Source organism: Diabrotica virgifera, chromosome 3 (genome assembly GCF_917563875.1).
Source record: "Diabrotica virgifera virgifera chromosome 3, PGI_DIABVI_V3a".
Classification (NCBI taxonomy): Eukaryota; Metazoa; Arthropoda; class Insecta; order Coleoptera; family Chrysomelidae; genus Diabrotica; species Diabrotica virgifera.
Window position 1 is genome coordinate 199,964,486 of NC_065445.1, and position 24,492 is coordinate 199,988,977.

Consider the following 24,492-nt stretch of genomic DNA (forward strand, 5'->3'; position numbering starts at 1 on the left):
AATTGTGTTCCTTTGCTAAATTTTGGGGAAAAGATGAAGAGTTTTGCATTCAACTAAAAGCACAGTGTGACTTAGGCAAATCTATGTTTTCCAAATGTAAAAGTACAGAAGATCTGTATAAAGAGCTTTTTTCCTTCGGTTCATTCAATGAGTTGAGATATATAGTGTCCGTTGTTCTAGCGATGCCTGTAAGTTCGGCGACAGCTGAAAGAAGTTTCTCATCGATGAGACGAATTAAAAACTGCTTAAGATCTACAATGATGGGGCAAAGACTTCACAGTTTGGGAGTGATTTCAATAGAACGAGAACTTAGCTACAATCTCCTATGTCACCCTGAAATTGTTGTAGACGAATTCGCCGCTCAAAAAGGGAGAAGACTAAAGTTCCTTTTAAAATGAACTCCATCAGTTACATTTTTCTGTTCAATAGAAGGTTCAATTAAACAATTCATTAAACATTTTAAAATAATATGAACAACTCTTTTTCGAACACTGTAAGAATAACTAACTTGTGTAATACATTTTGTGTGATTTGCCTCGTCAATTTGATTTTGTCGTTTTTATTTCCCAATACTAATTAGGCTAAATACATTATATATACATAGTGCACTTACCCTAACAGAGTTCTGTATCAGGTACCGGTAAGTTTATTAAATTTATAACATAAGACTAGACTATAGAGGTAGGCCTACATTAAGTTTCTTGGAAAATATATATTAGTATAATTGTTACCTCCAGCTAGGCATTAACCACTTAACAAGTTGTTTGGAAAATTAAGTCAGAGAGAGCCTAAAAACTCACAATTTCGTTTGTCATTTCCAAAAAATTTTCTGGGTGAGGACCCCCAGACCCCCCTTTTAGCTGGAGGTATTCCATACCCCCCAGACCCCCCGGTAGCTTGTCTATCCAAAAATAAAATCCTGGAGCCGCCCCTGTGAATATGCTTATTTAATTTAAAAATAAAATAATTCTACCATACTTTCACAAAAGTAATCTAATAAATAAGGTGTAAATTAGAGCTGGAGGATCAGATAATAAAACAAGTCATGGAGTTTAAATATCTAGGCATCACACTATCTAGCTACGGAAAGCTCGAAACAGAAGTGGAGGATCAGATGAACAAAGCAAACAGAGCTGCAGGTTGCTTGAATGAAACAATATGGAGAAATAAAAATATCGGAAAAGAAGTGAAAGGCAGAATTTACAAAACAGTCGTCAGACCAATAATAATGACATACCTACGCAGCAGAAACACGACGTGACACAGAAAGGACAAAAAGAACGCTAGAAATAGCAGAGATGGAAACACTTCGAAAAATCGATGGTAAGACACGATGGGATAGAGCTAGAAGTGCAGATATACGACGAAGATGCAAGGTGGACGATGTTAATAACTGGGTGAAAAGCAGAAGAGTAGAATGGAACGACCACATAAGCCGAATGACAACAAAGAGAGTAGTAAGGACGACGAGAGACGGTTCCCCAATAGGAGGACGACCAGTGGGAAGAACACGAAAAAGATGGAATGACAACTTACTGGAGGCACATTGAAAAACAGACAGAGTCATGTCTAGACAAAAAGATGAAGAAGAAGAAGATACTTTCAAAAAAAATGTGCAAGGAATATTGATTTCAACCCCTGCTCCCCCTTTAAGGATAGCTATGACACGATTTTGATAGGCAACCCATGCAAGTCGTATTTATCTATGTATGGAATTTAATAAAAAAAATGTATCATCCGGAAAGCAGATGGGTGCAGGTCGACCTATATATACAGATGTATAGGGCGAGCGACCTAGTCCAAGAAATTAAATCTCAACGTTTGAGATGGGCTGGCCCTGTCTATGGACTCCCTTGTAACCGCCTTGTCAAGTTAATCTGGGAGGAATACCCACAGGGAGAAGGCCCTTACGACAATAAGACAAATAAAGAGACAATATATAGTCAGACTTAAGAATAATGGGGCTACCCACTGATCCAACTATCATAGACGACCGTTGGAGATGGAGGCAAGTTGTGCAGTCAGCCAAGATCCACCCCGGGTTGTAGTGCTACGAGAAAAATAAGAAGAATAGATCATAGATCAGACGGTCTGATTTAGACCATGGAGCAACATTTTTGTGTCACTGAATAAAAAGAAAATTTTTGACTGTTTGGTATCTTTCTTGTCGGATAGTAAAATATTATTGTAATTAGTTCTAGGTATTTGTAAAATATGTTTAAAAAAAATATAATAATAATAAAAAAATGAAACAAAAAAAAATAAAAATAATAATAAAAAAAATTAAAGAAAAAAAATCACTAAGAGGATTTAAACCTCCGAGAGGATGAACCGGGTTGACATTTTATCGTAGTGACAAAAAAAAAACAAAAAAAAAGTTAAAAAAATTTAAAAAAAAAAATACAAAAAAGAATGCGCATTTATTTTAATATTAACATTAACATTTTTATTTGTAAAATGTATACACTATCTGTTCTTGATAAAAATTAAGTAGTATAATATATTTGTAATATTTATAATATTTATTAACATAGTATGTACATTAGCTGTAATGAGTAGGTAAATAAGAAGTGAATTGTATATAATAACAATGTTTCACTAATTCGCAATATCTTTAATACATTTACTCAGAGTCGTGCGGTACATCTTTTCAATATGATGCAAGTCTTCGAAATGCCGCCCCTTAAATATTGTTGAAACGTAAGTACCTAACTTTTATTTTTATTAAAAGAATCTACACAAAATGAACGAAAACTTCTATTTTAAAATACATACTTTAAAAAACATACTTTAAATTAAATGAAATATGTATTAATACTACATTAAGTGCGTAAGCGCAAAATTTGCTTTGCAATGCTTTTTAAATGCAGTTTTTTTTTGAATCCTGAGAAAACTATTTAGTATTTTTGAAAAATTTAAATGGAGACTAAAAGATTACATTACATATTACAGAGGACCGAACGTCCCTGAAAATCTCTATAATGTTGATTTGAATAAGTTACAGGGTAAAAAAAAAAGAGAAAATTGAGTGTAATTTTTAATTACAAATATTTTATGCAACGAGATAAGAAGTCAAGGAAAGTCTTGGAATGAGGTGAAGGCCCTAGCGCAAAATAGAACCCGATGGCGCGTTTTCACTGAAGCTCTATGCTCCACTTAGGAGTTCAAGAACATTATATATATATATATATATATATATATATATATATATATATATATATATATATATACTTCAAGTGTAACATATATATATATATATATATATATATATATATATATATATATATATATATATATCTTATGCAAAATAAATTTTTTTTTATTCTAAGGGACTTTCGACCCTCGGTAATAATGTAATCTTTCAATCTGCGTTTAAATTTTTCAAAAATATTTGTTAGTTTTTTCAGGATTCGATAAAAAGTGAATGCATTTAAAAAGTGTTGCAAGCAAATCTTGCGCCTATGGTCTTAAGTAACATTTACAAAAATTATAATGTTACCCTTCTGACTTTAATTTTGGCAAACTCGTCAATCAGATTAGTGTAGTCTAGTTGGGAGAGACAGGTGTAGCAGCTAGTGAGAACTTTATTGAAATAAATGCTAAATTTTTTAGTTTTGTTTGTGTTATGGAGCTTCGTAAATTGTTTTTAATTTTGAAAAATTTCTTTCCACACTAGCTACCGAGACAGGGAGTGTTAATAAAATTCTTAGTTTACAACTACATTTGGGTATAAAGAAATTAGGTCATTTTGGCACAAATAGTTCAAAACCTCTATAAAGGTTTCATGGAGTATGGTATCATTTGAAATATATCGCGCAATTCTTCTAGAAGATCATTATGTCATCAGATTTTTTTTTATTTTTCTATTGAAAGTATTGAATGAAGCTTCATACAATATTTTTCTAGTGTTTCATCATCTATTTCCCTCAATTTAAAAATATTATATAAAAATTTAAAATTTTTATTATGAGTTTCGAGAAGCGAAAATCGATCAATCAAAGAATTAATGGCAATGTTTAAAGTATAGATGAACAAATTTATTTTAAATTTAGCTTCAGCTGTTAAGAGCTCCTCCACATATTTTTCGTAGTCAAACAAACGCTTTTTTCTCATGGCTCTAATTTCATTTTCAGCTGTAAATTCGGAACTTTTTACATTTTTACACAATCTGACATTTTTTTTTATTTTACTGATTAAGCCGTCCCCCTTGTGATGCCGCCTGATGCGACTGCCTCGCCGCATCATAGCACGGCACGGCCCTGCATTTACTTTTGATTGAGACTGGCTGAATAACTATAGTCCAAGCAAAAAAAATGGAGCAAAGTTGCCAAAGACAATGATGAATGAATGGTTGGTCTGAAGAAGGTTTTGGCTGATAGTGGACTGTAATGTTTCTGATGATGATGATATACAGTGTGTTTCTATTTAAGATATCAAAGATGGCGAATTTGGGTTTTGTTGGAGGTGATATCTAAGACGTGTATATTAACTACATTTATACGAATTGGGAGTTTACACAGTATGAGACATGTCGAACTGATACAAGGGACTAAATTACAAAAAAATAATAATAAGGAAAACACCAATATAAACCGGGAGATATTAACAGAAGTTCAACCACGATTTTCTAAGTTCTGCCCTTTGCAATACTGGAAGGTATTAGAAATGGTACTTACAATTTGTGGAAAAATCCACGGGTTTCCTGTGACATTTTCTTGTGAAAATTAGATTTTCTATGAGGAAAAAAATGGTGAGTTGCGATGAATTTGTGAGTCCTGGTAATGAAAATAATGAAATTTTCATAATTTTCTGAGTCCTGCCAACTTAATAAATTAAACATAATTATTTCAAAATGAACCAAAAAAATGTTGGCATGACGTCTCCTAATGTTTAACTGCACTTTTCCCTTGGAAAATCCTGTGGAAAATTTTCACCCTGGTTCCGTGATTTTCTGAGTCATAAAATAAATTTTATTTTAAAATAAATAATTTAAGTAGACATTATTCAAAATGGTAGGATGTTTAGTTACACCTTTTTTACAATACATAGTTAAAAAATGTGTAAGAAAATTCGTGGAAATCTACACGATTTTCTGAGTCATGCCATTTAGCACATATCTCAAGAATGTTAAAATAAATCTATTTACAAAGAGGCAGGATGGTTGCATAGTTATTTCGTATATAAAAAAAAATTTTTAGTTATAAAATAAAATAAAAATGATTGCAGGTTGTTACAAACATAATATTCATATCACCACAATTTTATGAGTCATGCGATGTCAAGTATGCTTAAAAAACACTAATCTAAAACCGTTTACAACGTGGCAGGATAACTGCAAAGATATTTAATACATAAAAATTAATTTTTATATCATTAAAACAATCGCCCGGTATTAACCCATTAACGCCCAAGTTTTTGTTATTTAAAAATCTTTACTTTTAGGGTTTATTCGATGAAAATATTAATAATTTAATACAAAAAAAAAACAAATTTTTCGATTTCCTGTCTTTTTTTTTTAAATTATATGGTGTTACCATAATATGGTAACGCTGGGCGCTTAAGGAATTTTTAGGATCGTTGAAACCAAAATTTTTTATTTTTTTTAAATATTTATTTGAGAATATTTTCATCGTCTCGTGTGGTATCCTATAAAACAATTAACACACAAACCAACGTTGCATTTTTTACACATTGCTCGTCCAGATGTTGTACATCTGTCTCCAGGACATCGCCTTCTACTGCTTGATGTAACAAATGGTCGAAGCGATCAAAACGAAGATCTGGCAAGTTCTGTCTATGTAGACTAGGTCTTCCTGTATATAAGGGACGACTTCCATATCTTGCGAGAAGAACTTGGGCCAATTCTCTCCTAAACGATAGCAAGGATATATTTTTTTTATTTTTTTTTTTTATATAAATGCCATGAATTATATGGACTGCAACATCCAACAACCATGTTACAATTTGCCAGTACCATTTTTTACTGCCAATTGCTACTCGGTAGGTTGAAACACCTTGACCCATCCAGTCGGTACCCATCATATTTTGTTGTATTCAGCAATATAGTGAGGCCGACTTAATTGAATGTGGCCTTTTTCTTCATGAGAAAATCTTTTTACCGTGCCCAATGCTGAACCATCACAACGCGTAGATGCTATTGTAACAACAGAGTTATCTTTCCATCGCACCAGTAACACTATCGCTTCTGCTAACAAAAATCCACGACTGAAAAAAAAATAAGATTATGACTCCGTAAGCGCCCACCGCAACCATATGGTAACGGCGTACTTTGACTATTCCTACCGAATTCGCTACATTTAATTGTTGATAAAATACAACAATTTATAATAAGTTGGGGTATAATAAACTTAATTTTTTTTAAATATGCAAATATAGTTAGGTACTAGAAGATTATCAAAAATTGCTTACGCAAAACGGACGTCCATCTTTTTCTATAAATTTAAACCACACTGTCATATGATTATCTCTCGACGGTTGAGAAAAGGCTAAAATACGAATCCGTTACGTTTTATAGGTGCCTGAAGTATTCCTAGAAACGATAGTTCTCAAAATATGTGGCTGACTAATTCCATGGGCATACCGCAGAATTTTTAAAAATCATATGTTTTACGTTACCATATGGTAACGCTGGGCGCTAATGGGTTAAATATTATGTAATGTCTCGAATTTTTTACACACCTTTCAAATCTAATACCAAACATCTTTAAGTTAAGCGATTAAGGCCAGGTCTTTTCACCTCCGAATAAATATGCTCTTATCTGGCAGTTAGCTATCTGGAGGATAAATATTTATTCGCCAGATAAAATGTACCCGTCTTTTCACGTCAATTTATGTTCCAGTTAGTTATCCGGTCGATAAGCTTAAAAGTAAGTTTGGATTCCGAACACACCTGACTTTTATGTTTATTTTTATAATTTCAGCTTTAACTTAACCTAACATAATTAGATTCAAAGATGATTTTATCGATTTTATTTCCATTTTGGAAGAAGGAATGAAGGAAATGTAAGTAAATCAAAGAATTACAACTTAAAAAAATAAGTACCTATACAAAGTCATAAGGTTTAGAAATACATTTCCATATTTTAATCAGACAACAATATTGTTTTAGAAAGAAAACATTGATTATGCTGAAATAGTTTACTGGAGAGCTTGAACAAGAGGTAAATCCATTTTAAATTAGAGGAAAACTGTTGATTTGTATGTAAAATAGAAGACAAAGGCCCGGTCTTTTCACCTCCGAATAAATAGTTATCGGGAAGTTTATTCGGCAGATTACATGTAAATCTGTCAAATAAACTTCCCGATAACTAGTTATTCGGAGGTGAAAAGACAGGGTCAAAGACAAGTTTAAATAAAGACAAGCTAGCTAATGAAACAGATGCAGTGGTAATTTTGTTTACATAATTATATATGTACATATTATATGATTATTAATATTAGGTTTGTTCTAGCAAACAGTCAAACTAGTCAGAAACCGTCAGCAATTAGTTGCTCAGTGAGAGAACATAATACAGTCACCAGTGCTATCCGCTATCTACTCGCGCTGGTCGACTATTCGCTGATGGTTTCAAACCGTTTGAAACTGATGCTAGAACAAACCTAATAACTGTTCAATGATGTAAAAATTTGTTAATGTGGGGAAAACTTTTATTTAAATTCAATACTATATTTCTGTAGTGGTATGGCAAAACTTGATGTTACGTCTGATTTTAGCCATAATGAGATTATTTGCTTGATATGCTATTTAGTAACATTTCTTCAAGTTGGTATAGTTTGGTATGTGTATGATGAAGGTAAAACCCCCTTTGTCCCACATGTCCCCTTTTAACTTACAGTAGAACCCTAATTATCCGTGCTATGATTTTCTATTACTCAAGTTGCATTTTTGAGGTTTTATCAACATAGCGTCATTGTAAATCACTTAACGGAAACTCTATATGACGAAAGAGAGACTCATAATGAAAGATTTATTTTTTCTGTTATCTTTTTATGGTAGGTACATAATATTATAATATGTATGTGTATACGTACTTATTATACATAAGAAATACATGTTCGGATTATCAGTGCCACCTTCGGTCCCGAGGAGCACGGATAATCTGGATTCTACTGTATTAGGTAGGCCAGAACTTGATATATTACTTGATTTCTTATGTTGATTACTTTTCGTTTTTGGGTTGACAAAACATGATTTAAACTTTTAAAATGCCCTCCTGAAAAATTAGGCTAGATGGACATATCAATCATTGTCAAAACGCTACAGATTTATAATCCATCCAACTGGTATATTGAATAGTAAACTAGGGATAAACCAACTATGTATATCAAAACACAATATTTTAAAGATTGGATAATTTACATGGTAAATTGAAGAATCCCAATAACAAGAATAAAACCTAATTTTAATATTTGTTAGTAGATATCTTTCACTTTTCTAAATAAAAAAAATTGGTTACAGATATGACAAACACCTAGAAGATGGAATCCTGTGTTCTCAAAGAAAAAGCTAGTTCCAGAAATAAGCTACCAATAATAAACTATAGAGAATGTATTACAAGAAAGAACAACGCTAATACTCAACATAGCTCAATTGCTTCAGATAGAAAAAGAGGAGGAAAGGGCAGAAGACAAGCGTGCCAGAGAAAATTAAAGGGCAGAAGAGACACAAAAATTCATTGATTTATTAAATTTAATAATTAAATTATACAAAGGACAATTAAATAAAGAATAAAAAATTATACATGTATATTAATGATCCTTCTATTTCCCCATAAAACTTGTTACTGACCAGGAGGTATACTATAATAGATATATTACATCTCATATTGCTCACTATAATAATGAGTGAGCCTGCATAAACGGAACCATAATATACATTAGGTATAGTTCTGTGTATGCAGCCTCACTCATTACTATAGTGAGTGATATGAGATATATTTTAGTATAGTTCCCCGTGCGTGACAAGCTTAACACAAAAATTTTTATAAGGTTATCAAACATCATAACTTCAGTAAATTCAATAATTTAGCTTATTCCTGGTCTATACTTAGCAATTCATTTTCAAAATTGTCTTCATTTTCATCTCTCTCTATGTTATAAATATATTGCTTCAGTGTAGGACAACTGAATCAATGTAATCGTTTTGTTTTCTGCTATATACAAAAAGGGATGTATTTGCGGACTCATTAAAAAAGTAACAACCCATTGCTATGATCTGAATTTAAACAGCAATAATACAGAATTACTTATATTTGGCACAAAAAAATATTAGTAAGAAGGTACCTATTTAAAACATATTCGGGGAGTATTACGAAATTCTCAGAATATAAAATCAGTCTTCCTATATTCTATTTTTTAGAATTTCATGATACACCCAGTATGTTTTGGATACTTAACAGCAGCTTTTTTTTCAAGGTAGGTATCATCTACTGTTTCTGAGAACCATGTGCATACATAATTCTAGTTACTACCTACATATATCAATACCTTTCATTTTGGAATCGTAAAATATTTGGCAATTCAAAGAAATGATGGGATAAGAAACTATTCTATTTTTATTTTTTACAACTTGTTTTCCTTTGTAAATGAATATAGTTGGGTAGGTATACAATAATACATACCTATTATAATTTTTTCAAATTATAACCCATCTTTAATTTAATATCTAATAACTCTGCTTAAAAAATTACAGTAGGTAGGTATGTATAAAAACAAAATAACATAAAATTTGTGATTGAGAATTTTTAGAAAGAACAAAATTTTACTTTTGCAATAAATTCAATCAGACCCTCAAGATTTTAGGTTATATTTTTAGTTTCCTGGTAATCAGAAACCATGAAATATACGAAAATCAAAGTTTATCTGCCAGATAACTTCTTATTCGGTACTTTATTCGGCAGTTAAATATTTGATATTTAACGTCAATTTATCTGCCGGATAACTTTATTCCAGAGTGAAAAGACGCTACTTTTTTTATCTGTCAGATAAACTTCCCGTTAACTATTTATCCGGAGGTGAAAAGACCGGGCCTAAATCATATTTTTCTCTCTTATATACGCCATATTCTACAAAAATCGATTTGACAAATTTTTCGTTTTTTGAATTTGAAAAAAAAAATAAAAAAAACTATTTAGAAAAACGAAAACTGGTACGTTTATTTCTTTTCCAGAGATGAATCGATTTTATCAATTGTGAATTTCTAGTACCGATCATAGGCATCCGTCTTGTGTAGATCAATGGATATTTTATCTTATAACTTATTGGTCTTTAATTTTTAAGTATTTTGACAGTAGAGTATTAAATTATAAGGTATTCTAGTACTAAAAGTTACTCTTGCTTTAAGTCGGTAAATATACCGTTTAAAAAAAAATTTTTCAATTTTTTTTCAAATTCAAAATACGAAAAATTTTAAAATCGATTTTTTAGAAAACGGTGCATCCTACCGACTTAAAGCAAGAGTACCTTTTAGTACTAGAATACCTCACAATTTAATAATTTAGTGTCAAAAATTCTTAAAAGTTAAAGACAAGAAAGTTATACGATAAAATAACCGTTGCCCTACCCAAAACGGACTCCTATGACCGGTACTAGAGATTCGCAATTGATGAAATCGATTTATTTCTGGAAGATAAAAAGGCGGACCAGTTTTTGTTTATCGAAATGGAAGCGTTCTGGAGATATAAAAAAACTAAGCAAGATCAAGGAGCCATCTTTAAAGAGCTCTAGCTCTCTTAGGAAGCATTTTTGGATTAGGTGAATTGTGTTAATTTGTCTTAAAATTATCTTAGGAATTTTAAAATTCTATACAGGGTGTTCCATTTAAAAAACATAAGTTTGTGTCAACCTGTCAATACGGGTAGCACTGTATATTAGAAAATATTTTTATATTATGGTCCTATCTTTGCCCCACGTTTTACATAAATAACTTTTTTTCGTATCTCTTACGACAAACGAGTAATTGGACTTTGTCACACTAATGCCCCACCCTGTATACAAAATAACAATAAAACCATCCTACCTCTTTGTAAATAGACTTATATTAAGATTCTTGAAGTATATGCAAAGTGGCATGACTCAGAAAATCGTGGAATTTTTCACGTATTTTCTTGCAAATCAAGGACTCCTGCCATTTTGCTAGAACCGTTTAACCTTCCTGCCGAGTACCGAAAAAGTATTGATTGCATTTGAGTATTATTTAACTATTAACTATTATTTAACTATATATAACTTTTTAAAGGCAGGACTCAGAACATCACGGAATCAGGGTGAAATTTTTCCGCAGAATTTTCCAAGGTACAAGTATACTTAAACATTAGGAGACGCCATGCCAATATTTTTTTTGATCATTTTGAAATAAATATATTTAATTTATTTAGTTGGCAGGACCCAGAAAATCATGAAAATTTCATTATTTTCCTTACATGTTTGTATACATATATACTCCGTTAGCCCGTTTGTAACCCTCTTGCCCAAAAAATTTTCTTCATAAAATCGATAGTATCCTGTCATTCTACGGATATGGCAGGACTCAGAAATTCATCGCAAAACCCTATTTTTATTTTTTGGGAAAATCTAATTTTTACAGGAAAATGTCACAGGAAATTTGTGAATGTTTCCACAGATTACAAGTACTTCGTCTACCCTTCCAGTATTGCAAAAGGCAGGACTTAGAAAATCGTGGCTGAACTTCTGTATAATATCTCCCGGTGTAGAAGCAGAAGGTAAAGACGAGACATAAATTGAAATACATGGACCAAGTGGAACAAAATGATAATTCTTAAAATAGAAAATTGTAAGACAAAGTAATCAACAGATCAGAATATCAGAAAATCATAAAACAAGCCAAGGTCTACAAAGAACAGAATTTTAGATTTAAAATTCGATTATTTTCAGATATATAGCCAACAAGCGGTATGCGTGAAATATCATTTATATTTTTCTTAAGGTGATACAGTAGCGATCAACAGGTAACAAAACGCGTTCCAAGATTGCGGCTGTAATTTTCAATATTTTTTCGAGATATTTGGCACACGTATTCGTAATATAATAAAGAATGGCGGTACAGAGCCCAATTTGAAAAATATATTAATATGTGGAAATTACTCTGTAATTAAATACAATATTAAAAAAACGAGCCTGTACCGCCATTAAGAAGAACAAAAAAATACACTTTCTTCAAATAAACTTTTTTATCCGATGCCTAGATTTTGTGTCATTTTGGAACTACTAATGAAATAAAAAATTTTAGTAGTTCCAAAATGACACAAAATCTAGGCATCGGATAAAAAGTTTATTTGAAGAAAGTGTATTTTTTTGTTCTTCTTAATGGCGGTACAGGCTCGATTTTTAATATTGTATTTAATTACAGAGTAATATCCACATATTAATATATTTTTCAAATTGGGCTTTGTACCGCCATTCTTTATTATATTACGAATATGTGTGCCAAATATCTCGAAAAAATATTGAAAATTACAGCCGCAATCTTGGAACGCGTTTTCGCTACCTGTTGATCGCTACTGTTTCCTCTTAATAAATTAAAGAAATTAACTGTCGATACTCACCTTATTATATTTTGATGAAGAATTATACACTCTCTAAGAGCTACATCGTCAGCTTCAAAAGTATCTACCTGAAGTTGAGTTTTAACTTTCTGTGCATAGTAATTGAAGTTTACCAACAAGTAGTTAAGTATAACCATTTCTCCCAAAATGAAGAAAATGATAGCGAATAGATTGGTAACTGTGCTAACCAGAAAAATTGCGCCGCTAAGAAGATCAATTGTTTGAGTTATATAGCACAACATGTAGTGTTCATGAAAATCTATGGGAAACCATGAAGGAAAAGGTAAAGACCTTATAAATATAGTTTCGTTGGTAACTGGATCGTATGTTTCTTTAGAGCTAAATACTCGTGGGCGAATGAGAAAGGCTGTAGTAACTAAAAAATAGTTTAATTAACATTAAATACATTTTGACGTACATGGGTAGGGTAGAGTTGGACAAAATCGGGTACCAGTGCAAAATCCGTCTGTATTTTGTGCTAAGTTAAAGTAGCAAACGTTTGCTGCAGATTGAAATATTCTCAAACGGCGTAAGTTTGATATACCAATTTAAATTTTTATAAATATTCTTAAATTTTAAATATTTTTTATTTTTATGAAAATATTGGAATATACCAGGTTTTGTCCAACCGGTATGATAAAACCGGGTAGTAACTTAATTACCATGTAAAAAGACTAATGGGCAGAAAATAAAATATTTATTGAAAGTATGTGAACAAAAATCAAAGATCTATGAACAGAAGTCACAAATAAAAACTTCATCTACATCATCATAGGCACTACAGAGTTCATGAGCCCATTTGGTGCAAGACACACACATTTTATGCAGCCTTCCTTCGTCTTAGAATTTGAAAATAGTTCATTGTAATATAGACACGCATCGTCATTATTATCTTCTTCCTCCAAACTCTCTCCCGATCTGCAATCGGTAATTTCGGAACCAATTTTGTTTTTAGCGCGTTTTTTACTACGTTTTTTACTTTTTTTGTCCAGTTCATTTAGTTTTAATTTATTTACGACTGGAGCTTTTTTTAAATTTTTCCTACTAGCTTCTTTAGCCATTTCTTACTTTTTTAACACGATCTTCTAAAGTGGATTGCAAAACACTAAAACTTTAAGAGGCTTTTTTGTATACCATCCTATATTCTAGCATGACTGACGAGTAGTTCTTCTTTTCTAATTTCACATGTTGTAGTTAAGTAAAAGCAAAAGAACCACTGCAGAAACAGGAAGTAACAACAGGTCTGATAAAATCGGGTAGGTACCCGGTTTTGTCGATTTTCGGACTGCCCGGTTATGTCAAACTCGTAAAGATTATTTCAATTTTTAAGATATGAAATAATATTCAAAATTTTTGGCCAAATTAAGGGTAATAATTAAGGTTAATAATTAAGGTTATATGTATTAAATTTTGAAACGGCCATTAGTTATTCAGTGGAGGAAAAAACAACTATAAACTTACCTTAACAATCGAGTTTCCTGCATCAAAGAACAGGTGAGGTCTTACTGCTTCGGCACAGATTACTCAAATGAAGTAGAAATGAATACACGCGACTGTTGGCGGTTTAGGGACACTAATTTTAACATTGTCTGATAGATAGCAGCAGACAGTTAGAAGAATTAAGGGGTATCCGGTTTTATCAACCTACCCGGTTTTGTCCAACTCTTCCCTACTCATTTTATGCTCTAGAAGGCGCTAATTTAAATTACATTAGGCTTAGGGCATTATGTACTCGAAAATACAGAAGTTCTTCTTGATGTGCCTATCGGTAACGAATGTTGGCGATCATCATGCCAATTTTTATCTTATCTGCACCAGCGCGGAAAAGCTGCACATATGTTATCTTGAACCAGGTTCTAGGTTCTTTAACCAGGATGTTCATCTTCGTAGACCTCGCTTTCCAAATATTTTTCCTTGCAAAATGGCTTGTAGGAGGGCATATCTGGATTCATTTCGCATAATGTGTCCGAGGTAGGTACTGTAACTTTCGAGATTTGATGGTGGTCAGTGCCTCTAGGTTCTTCTTCACTCTTCTGAGGACCTTCTCATTTGTGACCCGGTCATTCCATGGGATTTTAAGTCTTCTTCGATATAGACACATCTAAAATGCTTCCTATTTTCTGCACATATCTACGTTCAGGGTGCACGATTTAACACTATAAAAAAGGACAGAGAAAACGTGGCATCGCAACATTCTTATTTTTATAAAAAGTTATTGGATGGGGGCTTTCTCCAAGAGAAGGCCTATAGAAAAATATAAATATTATTTAGAATGCCTCCCAGGCGAACCCTGTCAAACGCCTTCGTCAGATCAGTGAAGCAAATATACGCTGGCATGCCGAACCCTATATCTTTTTCTCTAATTTGTTTTATTATAAATAATATAATAATAATAATAATAATAATAATAGCTTTATTGCCCAACAGTTTCCCATTTACAGGACAATGATAAAAATATTACATAATTTATAACACCTATAGGTAAGATTTAAGCAGTAGTACCAAAAAAAAAACATTAATAATACAAGTTAGACTAAAATTAATATAAATTCAAACCGAAAAAGAAAATAAATTAATAAAAAAAAATAAAATAAAAAATTAGTGCTTATTTCAGACACTCAATAGCTACTTTTATAAAGTTCCTTTGAGAACATGAAAAAATGTCACAATGCTTACCAATAACATTAAAATTTCTACACATTACATTAATAGGAGCCTTACATAGAATATTTGTACGAGCTCTTGTACACCTAAATAATACATTTGTTCTTAAATTTGACCTTGGAATATTAAAATTAATGTTTTGTAATATTGAAATACAATCAATTGCATTATTAACAAGTTTGTACAAAAAAATTAAAGATGCAACTTTTCTTCTTAATTCTAAACTACACATACTAAAACGATCACACAAGTAATTATTATCTATACCTCTAGCCGGATAAAGACCATTTACTTTAAACATTAAAAATTTTAGAAATTTTCTCTGAACGCTTTCAATTGCAATGTTATGACAATCATAGAAAGGACTCCATACAATACTGGCATATTCAAGTTTAGAGCGGACATAAGTATAATATAGCAATGTTAATGACTTTATATTATTAAATGACTTACAATTGCGAATTAAAAACCCATAAGCCTTCAACGCTTCAGAAACTTTAACACACATATGTTCCACAAAAGTGAGTTTTGTGTCAAAAATTACACCCAAATCCTTAACCGTGTTCTGCCTTTCTAATATTCTATCGTGACAACTATAGTTAAATACAAATAAACTTGATTTCCTAGAAAAAGTGACTACTTTACATTTTTTTGTGTTAAGTTGTAATTTGTTGCTGTTGCACCAATTTTCCAATATTTCTATATTCTGCTGAAGTTGGTTACAATCATCCAGCTCCCTAATAGTAGAAAATATTTTCAAATCGTCAGCAAAGCCCAATCTTTCGCATGAAATATTTTCAAGAAGATCATTAATAAATAGTAGAAAGAGCAATGGACCGAGATTGGAACCTTGAGGCACACCAGACGCAGCAAGATATTTTTCTGAGACATAACCATTATATGCTACAAACTGCATCCTTCCCTGAAGATACGATTTTAACAATAAAAGAGCACTGTCAGTAAAACCAAATGTTGAAAGCTTGCTAAGTAATACTTCATGATCAATTCTGTCAAAAGCCTTCGAAAAATCGGTATATATAACATCAACTTGGCCATTATCGTCAATAACTTCAGAAAGATATTGGGTAAAATAAACCAAGTTGGTTACAGTTGATCTTTTATTAACAAAACCATGCTGATGAGATGAAATATAAAGTTGAACAGAAGATAAGATCCTATTATATAATACGATTTCGAAAACCTTTGAAAAATTAGATAAAATAGAGACAGCTCTATAGTTTTCTATTTCTGACTTCACCCCAGCCTTAAATATCGGACACACCCTTGCTTCCTTCCATAGTTCTGGATACTTCATTTTTTGTATAGATAAGTTTATAATCTTGGTTAAAGGTATGACAAATGCACCAGCGCAATCTTTAATAAGAAACGAGGGAATCTTGTCAGGGCCTGATGTCATCTTATCTTTTAACTTTCGGATAGCAGCATTTATTTCATCCTCTGTAACCGATTGAAAATTAATTGATGTCATATATGGGTTTATTGGATAATTGCAACCACCTTCATCATCAGAAACTAAATAAACACTACTGAAAAATTCCGCAAAAGCATTCACTATGGCTTGCGGATCTTTGTAATCATTTCCCTCAAAACTCATGTTTCCAGGAATTCGTGATGATTTATTTCTAGAGTGAATGTAAGACCAGAACTTAGTTTTGTCTTGAGAAATATTTGTTTGAATATCCTCCAAGTAGTTGTCATATGCCACCTTGACCTGATATTTTATTAGTCGTCGTAATCTTTTAAACTCAATAAAATCGGAATGAATCTTAGATTTTTTATATTTGCGTCGGAATTTAACTTTTAGTTTTATGTTTTTTATAATCTCGGAATCAAACCAAGGTGGATATTTATGAGCATGATTTTTGTAAACCGGAATATGCTTATCAAAAATGTCATAAATTTTATTATAAAAAGTTTGTACAGCAATATCTACTTCGTCGCAGCATTCGATAAAACTCCAATCACTCTGTAGGATACTTGAATATAAGTTAACAAAATCTGCATTCCTAAAATTATAAGCTTTATCAAGTGAATTTGGAATAAACGTTACTTCTTTAGAAAATATGTTGTTAAAATTTATTAGTAGAGCCGGATGATGATCATCCTCAGCTACAAGAGGCAAATCATCGTGAGACACAGTACATTTTATATTGGATGCTATCAAATCAAGTATTCGTTCAAGTGTATTTTTTATATTATTATATTGATCCAAGTTATTAGTATTAAATAAATTTAAAATTGCTGCAGTTTTTCTATCCGATATGTCATTCTCAATAAATTTAGGCGCATTAAAATCTCCCAAAATAATCACAAAATTATCATTCAAATAATCAAGTTGCTCTAAAGATTCAAAGAAAAATTCAAAATCTAATAAACTTAACTTATCAGGAATATATAATACCATTACATAAAAAACGATATACCTTATGCTGCATTTAATAACTAACATATCAATTAATGGAAACTGAAGATCAAATGGTGAAGTATCCATTACCTCGGACTTTATAAAATTTTTTATTGCAAGCAAAATGCCACCGCCTTTTGTTTTATCCACTAAATCAAATTTACGATCTTTTCGATGTACATCGTAATCATCAGTAAATAATTCATTACTGGATACTTCCTCATTTAACCAAGTTTCACTTATAGCAATTATATCAAATTCAGAAACACTAACAACAGCCAAAAAAGTCTTCAATTTACTGTTCAATCCACGCACATTTTGATAGTAGCATAATAAATCTTCTTTACAAGTTGAAAAGCTGTTGGGGTTGTTCAGTTTAAATTTTGGACTATTCTTGGCACACCATTAATATACTTTATTCGGAAGTTTTGTTGGCCGTCCGAATTTTTTACAATAAGTTCCTCTTTTAATTTTTTATAATGTGTAATTTGACGCGGAGTGCGATCACTCGCAACAGAAACATTTTTATAATTTCCATTCCTAAGAACTTTTGAATTGCGAATTAATTTTAATACTTGATTTTCATCGCGTAAAACTACTTTGATCGGTCGAGTTCTTCCATCAGAAAATCGACCAACCCTAAATAGCCTCAGATTTGAAATATCAAATTGCGGATCTAAGAGATTAATAATTTTATTAACCTCCAGCTTATCATTAGCGACTTCACCCTGTTGACTAATATGTCTGTTATAGACCTCCGCTTTGTAAAACCTTGTTGTTCTTCAGCATTAGTGATCTGCCTTTCCAATTTGTTCTTAAGAATACCCGTGAAAAGTTTCATCGTTGTATTTAAGAGGGTTATTCCTCTGTAGTTTTGTGGGCAAGTTTTTTGTCCTTTTTTAAATATGGGGATTGTAATGCTCTTATTCCATGAGATATCTCAAGCAATAGAAATACGTAGAGGACTACGACAGGGATGCATTTTGTCACCACTGCTATTTAATGTATGTAGTATCACACTACAACTAATTAAAGGTGGGTTTCCCCACCTCTAGATTTGAATAAGAACATTCGTATTCGGATCGAACAAAAATACCTTAAATTTGATGCAGACGGCTGCACCGCCGTATATGGCGAACGAAAACTCATGATGCACCCGTGTGCATCACCGTACGTACCGGACAGTCAAGCATGATTCACACGGGTGCATCACTGTATGGAAGTGGTTAATACCTCGATTCCGTATTGAGAAATCGCGTGATTGCTTCTTGCATTATACAGGGTGTCTGCGTAACTTTGCACCATATGGGAAACTTTTTTAATATCAATTTTACAAAAAAAAGTCATTATTTATAAAGTGCTCTGCATAGTCTAAAACCTAAGATGCAATCATCAGATATCAAATTTTGTCAACAGTATACGAGGTATGTCAAAAAATATTAATTTCGCTCAAGAGCAAACTACCTTTATACTTCAAAATATCAAAAAATTTTATTATGAAAAGTTATTTGTAATTAAAAACCATATTCAAATATGCAATAACAGTCTTCTACGTGAAAAAAAATTTCTGAGATTTTCCTAAATTACCGATTCCGAACAACATTTTTTTTTATTAGACATGTAATAGTAATAATTCTTTTATTAATAACTTTAGGAAAAAACTCATTCTTCATAAAAATCTGTGCATGGTCTAAACCTCAAGATAAAACCATCAGTTTTCCAAGTTTGTTAATTTTATACGAGGTGTGTCAAATAATATGAATTTAGAAAGAATATAGAAATAATTCTTTCTAAATTCATATTATTTGATACACCTCGTATAAAATTAACAAACTTGGATAACTGATGGTTGCATCTTGAGGTTTAGACCATGCACAGATTTTTATGAAGAATACCTTTTTTCCTAAAATTACTAATAAAAGAGTTATTACAGGTCTAATAAATAAAAATGATGTTCGGAATCAGTAATTTGGGAAAATCTCAGAAATTTTTTTTCTCGTAGATGGCTGTTATTGCATATTTGAATATGGTTTTTAATTACAAATAACTTTTCATAATAAATTTTTTTCATATTTTGAAATATAAAGGTAGTTTGCTCTTGAGCGAAATTAATATTTTTTGACATACCTCGTATACTGTTGACAAAATTTGATATCTGATGATTGCACCTTAGGTTTTAGACTATGCAGAGCACTTTATAAAGAATGACTTTTTTCGTAAAATTGATATTAAAAAAGTTTCCCATATGGTGCAAAGTTACGCAGACACCCTGTACTAACATTGTTACCGCGTTTTGGTATTAGCAAATACAATTTTGTTTTTATTTTACAGATAACCTACAAGGGGCCTTTCTTCGAAGCGGAAGGAAGGCTAGAACATTGTTTTTATTTTGTTATTTTTGATTTTATTTTATACTGAAATAATAGGAATATATTTTTATTTTAATTACATCTGTGTTTTATCGAGTCTGTTGTCCGAAAGAACTACCCGTTTCTCTCTTAAAGTAATCTACTTACACACAAATAATATGATTTTGATATAAAATTAAAAATATTACCTAAAAATACAGTAGACATATATAACTGAGTATGAAATTTGGTCTTCTTTAAATGAAAATGATAGATACCAATAATGTCACTATCTTTGCTTGCAAATACTTTCTTTTCCCAATCTATGATATCTTGAAACATTTGCTTCATTATTGGTTTCTTCAACAATGAAGTTCTCCACACACTAACGATATATATAAAGCTGTAAGAAATATTCGCGAAAATTTCATAAATGTTTATTGGTCTTTCTTTTAGAAGGAAAAATAATTTGATCCAAATACAAATAATGAACCCAATAAGATACTGGATCATAAATATTGAGTAGATGTTGTACCAGTACTTCTTTTTGGTATTATTTCGAAACATGAATGGCCATATACCGTGAATTATGCTGACGTACTTGGTCATCTTCAGTTGTTCACATTCTGATGGTGTCTAAAAAGTATTCGAATGATTATTTAAAGGCATAAGAAAGAGGAATAATAAACTAAATGGCTATTATGACAGTGTCCTTGCTGACCTTATGAATCTGATATTTATTATGTCTCACAAATTACAACCACATAACCGAAAATAAACGGCACATTATGAGTTTTCCGTAAATTGGCAAGATTTGTTTCAACGTTCCTTTCAACATTTAGTCTAAGATCCGAATATAGGTCGATCTGTACCCATCTGATTGCCGATGAAACATTCTTTTATTAAATTTCATACATAGACAAATATTTCTAGAATGGGTTGCCTATCAAAATCGTGTCATAGCTATCCTTAAGGCGAGGCCGTAGGGATCGAAATCAATATTTCAAGCACATTTTTTTGAAAGTATGGTAGAAGTATTCCATTTTTAAATTAAATAGGCATATTCAGTACAATTCATAGATTATTCAAGAAAAAAATATTGAAAAATAAGCCAACCAACGGTGGCAAATTTTAGAAGACACATCAAAATATAATGAATTTTGCGGTGAACATCAGAACTCATCATTGGATCATGTTAACCAGAAAATTCAAAAAGATTTTATTAGCTTATGAGTTTTTCTAGGTAACGCTGTCGAGTTTTTTAGTTTTATAGACTTTTGAGTTTTTGATATCACTCAGAAGTCAAAACAACAAATTTTTTTTTGGAAAAAAGGGCGAAAATCAACATATTTATTATTGTTAAACAAAAAATAAGTATTAAACAAAAAATATCTCGACGGAATTACCTCAAGTAATGTCTAAACAAAGCATATACAAAATTCCAGGTGTGTCGGTCAAGTAGTTTTTGAGTTACAATGTCTACAGTCTTTGAAAAAAGCAGTTTTGGGGAAAAAGCGTTTAAAGTATTGTGAACTTTTATTTTCAATTTTTTTTGTCTGTCAAATCGTAAAATGATGCACACCGGAATATCTTTTGAATCGCGGAGTAATTTACAAAAGAAAATGAGAACAGCTGTTGACTGTTGTTTAACAAGCGAGTTGAAGGTAGGGATATTCAATACTATCTCCCTACCCCCTACCTTTGACTTGCTTTACTTATTTTCTTTTGTAAATTACTCCGCGATTCAAAAACATATTCCAGCATGCATCACTTTACGATTTTCCAGACAAAAAAGAAATTGAAAATAAAATTTGACAATATTTTAAACGCGTTTTTCTCAATACTGCTAAGCTTATAAAATCAAAAAATCTTACAAGAAGTTCCAAGATCAAAATCTATAACTCCATCGTCAGACCTGTACTAACATATGGATGCGAAACGTGGACCATGACCAAATCAAACAAAGAAATGCTCAGGCGTTTTGAACGAAAAATACTTAGGAAAATTTTCGGACCTCACCACGACATCAACACAAACCAGTATAGGATCAGAACCAACATCGAATTAAAAGCACTCTACAATGACACCGACATCGTCCAAGAAATTAAATCACAGCGACTAAGATGGTATGGTGGTTCCTGTTTATCTGAACCATCTCAGATAATTGAGGGGTGGTTACCCCCTACCATAAGGGTTGATGAAGTAACAATACTCACTGTAAATTCATTTATTGGTACGTTGAAGTAACTACGGTAAAGAGCTGGTGGTATAATATTTAGTAGCTGTGATGTTTACCCGTTGGGATCTCAAATACCAATGACTAATCTTTTCGCAATGAAATTAGAACTACGAATGTGGATTCCCCTGTTTACTGTTTTGGTATAAATAAAAGTGAGAGTGTTTTTATTAAAAATGCTGTGTCGACTTGATTATAAATAAAAGATACTATTTGTTGTTGCAAACTGACCTTGTATCGAAAGCCGATACAGGTGTGGTAATATGGGTCAATCATGTTTACTATAAACAAACGTATTTAACATTTAACTATTAAAAGAATTTGTCTTGTACTTAATAAGATGATTACTAAGAGATGCAGTGTATCCCAATACAATGCGCAGGCCACGTGCACAGACTTCATAAGGAGAGAGTTGTAAAACTGGTATGGGAGGAGATTCCTACAGGCAAAGACCACTCGGACGTCCCAGAATGCAATGGAGAGATAACATCCAAGCAGATCTCCGGAAAATGAACATTCCATTTGACCCTAGGTTGATGGAAGACCGAACAAATTGGACGAAAGTTGTACAGACAGCCAGGACCCAACCGCTAAGTGATGATCATGATGTTTTTCTCAATACTGCTTTTTTTAAAGGCTGTAGACATTGTAACTCAAATACTACTTGACCAACCCACCTGGAATTTTGTACATATTTTTTGTTTTATGCTTATTTTTTGTTTAACAATAATAAATATGTTGATTTTCACCCTTTTTTTGCAAAAAATCGTTGTTTTGACTTCTGAGTGATATCAAAAAGTCAAAATTCCATCAAACTAAAAAAACTCGACAGCATTACCTGGAAAAAATCATAAGGTAATAAAATATTTTTGAATTTTTTGTTTACCATGATTTAATGATGAGTTCTGATGCCCACCGCAAAATTAATTATATTTTAAGGTGTCTTCAAAAATTTGCCACCGTTGGCTTATTTTTCAATATTTTTCTTTGAATTTCTTTTTGAATAATCTATGAGTTGTACTGAATATGCCTATTTAATTTAAAAATAAAATAATTCTACCATACTTTCAAAAAAAAAATGTGCTTGAAATATTAATTTCAACCCCTACGGCCCCCCCTTAAGAATAGCTATGACATGATTTTTATAGGCAACCCATGCAAGTCGTATTTATCTATGTATGAAATTTAATAAAAAAAATATTTCATCCGGCAGGCAGATAGGTACAGATCGACCTATATTCGGATCCCGTACTAATTCGCCAACGAATGACTTCGCGTGTACGCTTTAGTCGTGTGATCAATCTTGTGCAGCCTGGTTAACTCAGGATCCCGTAACTTCCTCCTGCTACATATTATAGGCTATTGATTATATTCAAAATAAGATAACTAAAAGGAACTACAACGTTAACGGGGTTTTATTATTTCATATGGTCAATGGACATCTATATATGAAAAAACCGCGGAGTGCTACCATTTAAAGGGGTGCGTTTTTGAGAAATGGGTGAATTAGTCCCTGGGCACAGGTTACATTAGTGTGAGTTCTATGCACTTTTGGTACGAACATATCTACATAAAAATTGTTCCTGGTTAAATTTCCTATCTAAATATCACTTTTTAAAGTCAATTATACTTTTTTTGACAAAAATATATTCAAAAGAAAACGCACAAAGAAACCCAAAAGAAAGAAATTTTGTTTTTGTCCCATAACTTTTGTCCACGAGGATATAGGTATAGACATTGCTTTACAGAAAAAAACCTACATATTTCTTTTTTAAATATTGTTTAGTAGAGGTAATTAGAATTTATAGTTTTCGAAATATGATTTTTCAAATTTCTCCACTCACAGCAATTTTGGGCAATTTTCCTTGTTATTTCGCAAATATTGTTCTGTAACTTTTTTCTACGCAACTTTAGGTATACCCTATTCCACGAACATACGCCTGTTTTGGATTACTTCGACAACGAATATTTTACTGTGCAAAATAAGAAGAACAAAAGTAAATTGCAAATTACATTTTTGCTTATTGGAATAATTATTAGCGCCATTTACTTTCGTACTTCTCATGTTGCACAGTAAAATATTCGTTGTCGATCTAATCCAAAACAGGCGTATGTTCCTGGAATGGCCCATATATGCAATGGTACACGTAATAGGAATAGAAATCAATTATCTTTAAAATGGTCTACTGTATAACGTTGTACGACTTTTTTAAAATAGATTATGGGTTTTCAAGG

The 24,492-nt window shown here is 31.8% G+C and overlaps 1 protein-coding gene and 1 long non-coding RNA gene across 3 annotated transcripts in view; one reads left to right on the forward strand and one right to left on the reverse strand.

Moving 5' to 3' along the window:
* Positions 1-12,962, reverse strand: part of LOC126882298 (putative odorant receptor 69a) — a 56,479-nt gene extending 43,517 nt beyond the window's left edge. Inside the window, exon 1 of the mRNA XM_050647162.1 lies at positions 12,585-12,962. Coding sequence (XP_050503119.1) covers positions 12,585-12,826 — 242 coding nt within the window. The 5' untranslated portion in view covers positions 12,827-12,962. The remainder of the gene's footprint in view (positions 1-12,584) is intronic.
* Positions 5,402-8,759, forward strand: LOC126882299 (uncharacterized). Of its 2 annotated transcripts, XR_007697260.1 has the most exons (3): positions 5,402-7,023; positions 7,130-7,181; positions 8,480-8,759. It is a non-coding gene; the product is annotated as an uncharacterized LOC126882299 (long non-coding RNA). The 2 variants fall into 2 exon arrangements; XR_007697261.1 differs by lacking the exons at positions 5,402-7,023; positions 7,130-7,181 and adding an exon at positions 7,344-7,407.
* Positions 12,963-24,492: the final 11,530 nt, after the last annotated feature.